Here is a 7500-nt window from a genome sequence, read left to right on the forward strand (position 1 = left end):
TCTGGGCACCCCCTACCCCCCTCCTCCCCTTCCTTCCCCTCCTTCCTTCCCCTTCATTCGATGGTCTTCTCTTTACCCTTGTCTCTCCTCCCTTCATGTCTTCCCTATTTGCTTAGTTCCTGATGTTTTCCTTGCTCGTCTAATCAGTTAGTCACTTCACCTAGTTTCAGCAGCCTCACTTCTCTCCTCATTTCAAGCTTCTCCTCCTCCTCTCTAACTTTACCTAGTCACTTCATCCTTCTCCTATCTCCTTCTCCTCTCTTCCTTCAGGAAGTCACTTCAGTCCTTCCCTCTCACTCCTACTATTCACCAAGTCACTTCATCCCTCTGCTCTTCCTCCCTGTCTCCTAGTCACTTCATCCTTCCATCTCATCACTACTACAGTCCACCCAGTCACTTCATCACTCTCTTCATCCTCATTGCCTATCACCCAGTCACTTCACTCCTTCCCTTATTCCCTTTAACCCTTCCCCCATCCTTCACCCCCCCCCCATCCCCAACCCACATCCCACATCCCACCCCCACCACCCACCCGTTAGTACCCCCCCCTCTCCCCTCCCCCGGCGCTGCCTTTGATCCGCAACACGCGCCTTCGTCTTCTCTCTTAACTCTTTCCCTAAGTGATATTGTCTCCGGCCCATCGCAGCTCTTACAGGGTTTTCATTAAAGTTCTTCTCTTTCCCTTTCCGACGGTCTTTGGCGGAGGGCGTGCGAGTGTGTGTGTGGGGGGGGGGGGGCGAAGGAGGTAGGAGGGTACGTTGGGGGAGATGGTTGGGGGAGATGTTGGGGGAGATGGAAGAGGGCAAGGGATACAATTAAGAAGTGGGAGGTTGGGGGTAGAAATAGGGGGAGTGTGGAGGGGGTCAGAGGGGGCTGTTGTAAATGTCAGCTCATCTTACCCCCACCACCACCATACATCTATTTCCCCTACTCATTCATTTCTTGTCTCCCCATTCATCAAAACCTTTCACTCTATAATTCGTTCTCATACTCCCCCTCCCCACACACTCATCCACCTCCTACATTTATTCCACCATGTCTACCTCCATATTCATCCACATTCTAAAATTCACCTCCCTCTTATTAGCCATCCACCTTCATCCACCGTTTGCCTCTACTCTCAAATTCAACCCCATTTATCTCTTCCATACTCATCCACATCTTCAAATTCAACTCACTTTATCACTTCCACCCTCATCCACCCTTTACCCATCCAGTTCCTCTTCATCCACCCATCCTATCTCTCTCCATTCTCATCCCCCCTCTCCCTCCACCCGCACCCCCCCCTCCCCCTCCCCCTCCACCCTCATCCACTTTCCTTCTCCATCCTAATCCACCCTCCCCCTCACCCTCATCCACCCTCCCCTCCATCCTCATCCACCCTTCCCTCCACCCTCATCCACCCTCCCCTCCATCCTCATCTACTTCCTCCCTCCACCCTAATCCACCCTCCCTCTCCATTATCCCCCCCTCCACCTCCACTCTCATCCACCCCCACCCCCCTTCTCATCCATCTCCTATCCCTCTTCCTCACTAATCCACTTAATTTCCACTTTCCCAACAATTGACACAAATATTTCCCTCGGATTGATGGTAACGGCCTCCCAAATGGGGGCCGGGTCCTTTATGGTATTAAAAATATTTATGGGTCGTGACAGTCATTTCTCTCCATGTTTCTCTTTTCTCTATTTCTATATTTCTCTTTCTCTCTATTTGTCGTTCACTTTATGGTGCTCTATCTTGTTGATTTAAAAAAAAAAAAAAATCTTTGTCTCCCTGTTTCTATCTCAGTCTCTGTCTGTTTGTCTGTCTGTCTGTCTGTCTATCTACCTGTCTGTCTGTCTGTCTGTTTATATGTCTGTCTGTCTGTTTATCTCCCTGTCTGTCTGTCTGTCTGTCTGTTTATCTGTCTGTCTATTTATCTGTCTGTCTGTCTCTCTCTCTCTCTCTCTCTCTCTCTCTCTCTCTCTCTCTCTCTCTCTCTCTCTCTCTCTCTCTCTCTCTCTCTCTCTCTCTCTCTCTCTCTCTCTCTCTCTCTCTCTCTCTCTCTCTCTCTCTCTCTCTCTCTCTCTCTCTTTGCAAATGCCATAACCATGCATACGTCAAAATTATTTTCCCCAGGGGAGGCAACTCTAATCCAATGATAGATTGATTTAGGGGAAGAAAAAAAATATTAATTTGAAAGGAAAAAGATTGCTGCAATGTTTCATAAGACCCGAAAGAAAATAATGTAAGTTTTAAATCAATTTGTCAGGAATAATGTCAGGGTTTGAAATTGCTTTTAAATCATTTGAAAGCATAAAACAGAGGCAGTTTTCTAAATTTGTTTTTTTTACTAATGCCGAGAATGGAAGTTTGTCAGTGAAACAAGACAGTACCTCCTAGAAGGTCACGTTTCTTAATATAGTATCGTGGGAGTAGGAGCAGTTAAGATAGAGAGAGAGAATAAAGATTGTAAGAGAGGGAGAAGGAGAAGGAGAAGGAGAGGGAGAGGGATGGAGAAAGGGAGGGGGAGAGGGAAGGGGAAAGGGAGGGGGGAAGGATGAAGGAGAGGGAGAGGGAAAAGGTGAGTAAGAGAGAGAGGCAGCAGGAGAGAAAAAAAAAAAGGGGGGGGGGGGGGAGGAAGAGGAAAGGGAGAGAGAAAGATTGAGGAAAAGAGACGGCGAGAGAGAGAAGGAGAGTTGTGTGTGTGCATGTGGGTGACACTTACGCAGACACACAGAGAGATAGAGTAAAGAGAGGGATAGATAGATGAATAGATAGATAGACAGATAAATAGATAGATAGATAGATAGAGAGAGAGAGAGAGAGAGAGAGAGAGAGAGAGAGAGAGAGAGAGAGAGAGAGAGAGAGAGAGAGAGAGAAGGGCAGACACAGACACAAACACAAACACAAACACAAACACAAACACAAACACAAACACAGACACAGACACAGACACAGACACAGACACAGACACAAACACACAGACAGACAAACGAACAGGCAAACAGACAGGCAGACAGATAGACAAATAGACAGACAGAGACAGACACATAGAGAGAGTGCGAGGACCTTAATACGGCGCTTCTGGTCGGTGCCTCTATTCCATCAGTGAAGGGAGTCTCCCTCTTCTCTCATCTAATTACACAAGTATGCAGCGAAGTCATTACAGGGCCCAGCGGCGCACTCTTCCGGTGGTGGGGGGTGGAGGGGTAGGGGTGGTGGTGGGGGGGGGGGGCAGGGATGAGCTGAGATTTAATCCGCTCTAGAAACATATCGGAAACTGTGATGGAATCTGCTCTAGAAACACTGGTGGTATGGGTTTGATCTAGTCTGTAACATGCCAGCTTGGATAAAATCTGCTCTTGAAACAGTGGCAGGATTTAATGTTCTCTAGAAACGCTGTCAGCTGGGATTTTAATATTTTCTAGAAAGAGTATCAGATGAGATTTTATTATTCTCTAGAAACGCTGTCAGCTGGGATTTAATATTTTCTAGATAGAGCATCAGCTGGGATTTAATGTTCTCTAGAAACACTGTCAGCTGGGATTTAATATTTTCTAGATAGAGCATCAGCTGGGATTTAATGTTCTCTAGAAAGTGTATCAGCTGGGATTTAATATTTTCTAGAAAGAGTATCAGATGGGATTGAATGTTCTCTAGAAACGCTGTCAGCTGGGATTTAATATTTTGTAGATAGAGCATCAGCTGGGATTTAATGTTCTCTAGAAACGCTGTCAGCTGGGATTTAATATTTTGTAGATAGAGCATCAGCTGGGATTTAATGTTCTCTAGAAACACTGTCAGCTGGGATTTAATATTTTCTAGATAGAGCATCAGCTGGGATTTAATGTTCTCTAGAAAGTGTATCAGCTGGGATTTAATGTTCTCTAGAAAGTGTATCAGCTGGGATTTAATGTTCTCTAGAAAGTGTATCAGCTGGGATTTAATGTTCTCTAGAAAGTGTATCAGCTGGGATTTAATGTTCTCTAGAAAGTGTATCAGCTGGGATTTAATGTTCTCTAGAAAGTGTATCAGCTGGGATTTAATGTTCTCTAGAAAGTGTATCAGCTGGGATTTAATGTTCTCTAGAAAGTGTATCAGCTGGGATTTAATGTTCTCTAGAAAGTGTATCAGCTGGGATTTAATGTTCTCTAGAAAGTGTATCAGCTGGGATTTAATGTTCTCTAGAAACGCTGTCAGCTGGGATTTAATGTTCTCTAGAAACGCTGTCAGCTGGGATTTAATGTTCTCTAGAAAGTGTATCAGCTGGGATTTAATATTTTCTAGATAGAGCATCAGCTGGGATTTAATGTTCTCTAGAAACGCTGTCAGCTGGGATTTAATATTTTCTAGAAAGAGTATCAGATGAGATTTTTATTATTCTCTAGAAACGCTGTCAGCTGGGATTTAATGTTCTCTAGAAAGTGTATCAGCTGGGATTTAATGTTCTCTAGAAAGTGTATCAGCTGGGATTTAATATTTTCTAGAAAGAGTATCAGATGAGATTTTTATTATTCTCTAGAAACGCTGTCAGCTGGGATTTAATATTTTCTAGATAGAGCATCAGCTGGGATTTAATATTTTCTAGATAGAGCATCAGCTGGGATTTAATATTTTCTAGATAGAGCATCAGCTGGGATTTAATGTTCTCTAGAAAGTGTATCAGCTGGGATTTAATGTTCTCTAGAAAGTGTATCAGCTGGGATTTAATATTTTCTAGATAGAGCATCAGCTGGGATTTAATATTTTCTAGAAAGAGTATCAGATGAGATTTTTATTATTCTCTAGAAACGCTGTCAGCTGGGATTTAATATTTTCTAGAAAGAGTATCAGATGAGATTTTTATTATTCTCTAGAAACGCTGTCAGCTGGGATTTAATATTTTCTAGATAGAGCATCAGCTGGGATTTAATATTTTCTAGATAGAGCATCAGCTGGGATTTAATATTTTCTAGAAAGAGTATCAGATGAGATTTTTATTATTCTCTAGAAACGCTGTCAGCTGGGATTTAATGTTCTCTAGAAACGCTGTCAGCTGGGATTTAATGTTCTCTAGAAACGCTGTCAGCTGGGATTTAATGTTCTCTAGAAACACTGTCAGCTGGGATTTAATGTTCTCTAGAAACACTGTCAGCTGGGATTTAATGTTCTCTAGAAACGCTGTCAGCTGGGATTTAATGTTCTCTAGAAAGTGTATCAGCTGGGATTTAATGTTCTCTAGAAACGCTGTCAGCTGGGATTTAATATTTTCTAGATAGAGCATCAGCTGGGATTTAATGTTCTCTAGAAAGTGTATCAGCTGGGATTTAATGTTCTCTAGAAACGCTGTCAGCTGGGATTTAATGTTCTCTAGAAAGTGTATCAGCTGGGATTTAATGTTCTCTAGAAAGTGTATCAGCTGGGATTTAATGTTCTCTAGAAACGCTGTCAGCTGGGATTTAATGTTCTCTAGAAACGCTGTCAGCTGGGATTTAATGTTCTCTAGAAAGTGTATCAGCTGGGATTTAATATTTTCTAGAAAGAGTATCAGATGAGATTTTTATTATTCTCTAGAAACGCTGTCAGCTGGGATTTAATATTTTCTAGAAAGAGTATCAGATGAGATTTTTATTATTCTCTAGAAACGCTGTCAGCTGGGATTTAATATTTTCTAGAAAGAGTATCAGATGAGATTTTTATTATTCTCTAGAAACGCTGTCAGCTGGGATTTAATGTTCTCTAGAAACACTGTCAGCTGGGATTTAATATTTTCTAGATAGAGCATCAGCTGGGATTTAATGTTCTCTAGAAAGTGTATCAGCTGGGATTTAATATTTTCTAGATAGAGCATCAGCTGGGATTTAATGTTCTCTAGAAAGTGTATCAGCTGGGATTTAATATTTTCTAGAAAGAGTATCAGATGAGATTTTTATTATTCTCTAGAAACGCTGTCAGCTGGGATTTAATGTTCTCTAGAAAGTGTATCAGCTGGGATTTAATATTTTCTAGAAAGAGTATCAGATGAGTGTGTTTGTTTGTATATATGTGTGTGTTTGTGTGTGTGTGTGTGTGTGTGTTGTGTGTGTGTGTGTGTGTGTGTGTGTGTGTGTGTGTGTGTGTGTGTGTGTGTGTGTGTTTGCTTGTTTGTTTGATGTTCATCTGCATTATTGTATTTATATAAAGATCTGCATTCAAACCTATGAACGCTTCAAACTTAGCATTTGAATATGTAAACGCGTTTCTTCCTTTATCAACCAAATCATCAACATTTCGCCATTATCTTATCTCTCACCGAAGGCATTCACTATCCTGCTCCATCCACAGTTCATTCGGTTCGAGGAGCAAAACCCACGCAAGACTTTGGAAGAGAGAGAGAAGGAGGAAGAGGAGAGGAGAGGAGGGAGGGAGGGAGGGAGGGAGGGAGGGAGGGAGGGAGGGAGGGAGGGAGGGAGGGAGGGAGGGAGGGAGGGAGGGAGGGAGGGAGGGAGGGAGGGAGGGAGGGAGGGAGGGAGGGAGGGAGGGAGGGAGGGAGGGAGGGAGGGAGGGAGGGAGGGAGGGAGGGAGGGAGGGAGGGAGGGAGGGAGGGAGGGAGGGAGGGAGGGAGGGAGGGAGGGAGGGAGGGAGGGAGGGAGGGAGGGAGGGAGGGAGGGAGGGAGGGAGGGAGGGAGGGAGGGAGGGAGGGAGGGAGGGAGGGAGGGAGGGAGGGAGGGAGGGAGGGAGGGAGGGAGGGAGGGAGGGAGGGAGGGAGGGAGGGAGGGAGGGAGGGAGGGAGGGAGGGAGGGAGGGAGGGAGGGAGGGAGGGAGGGAGGGAGGGAGGGAGGGAGGGAGGGAGGGAGGGAGGGAGGGAGGGAGGGAGGGAGGGAGGGAGGGAGGGAGGGAGGGAGGGAGGGAGGGAGGGAGGGAGGGAGGGAGGGAGGGAGGGAGGGAGGGAGGGAGGGAGGGAGGGAGGGAGGGAGGGAGGGAGGGAGGGAGGGAGGGAGGGAGGGAGGGAGGGAGGGAGGGAGGGAGGGAGGGAGGGAGGGAGGGAGGGAGGGAGGGAGGGAGGGAGGGAGGGAGGGAGGGAGGGAGGGAGGGAGGGAGGGAGGGAGGGAGGGAGGGAGGGAGGGTTTATTCATTATTTCTAAGTTTTAGTTTTTTATGAACTAGTCTAAGAACTTTATTTATCAGTTTAAAAGTTTTATATATAGAGATTTTAGGATATTCTTTGTCAATATTGGATTTCCTTAATCTGCAAGTATTCGTTAATTTAGATTTTTATTCATTTATTCTCACTCAATTCCTAAAATATCCCATTCTACACACACACAAATCCCACCGTCACTCATTTACTTATCCACTTACATCTCTACATATCGATCTCAAAACACCCCCTTTACTCATTTATTTATCCACTTATCTCTCTATTGATCGATCCATTTTAACAAGTCTCCTTTTCTCACCCACACAGGTAACCGTCAAACGCACAGGCGCTGAGTCTATCACCTCGACCTTAACCATCCACCGCGTACGTCGTGAGGAGAGTGGAAACTACACTTG

General features: G+C 44.9%; 1 protein-coding gene across 1 annotated transcript in view; it reads left to right on the forward strand.

The window, feature by feature from the left end:
* LOC125042766 overlaps positions 1-7500 on the forward strand; it is a 144961-nt gene that overhangs the window by 127400 nt on the left and 10061 nt on the right. Inside the window, exon 5 of the mRNA XM_047638634.1 lies at positions 7412-7500. This exon is cut by the window's right edge and continues 50 nt beyond it. Within this exon, the coding sequence (XP_047494590.1) occupies positions 7412-7500 (89 nt within the window). The remainder of the gene's footprint in view (positions 1-7411) is intronic.

Source organism: Penaeus chinensis, chromosome 32 (genome assembly GCF_019202785.1).
Source record: "Penaeus chinensis breed Huanghai No. 1 chromosome 32, ASM1920278v2, whole genome shotgun sequence".
NCBI lineage: Eukaryota > Metazoa > Arthropoda > Malacostraca > Decapoda > Penaeidae > Penaeus > Penaeus chinensis.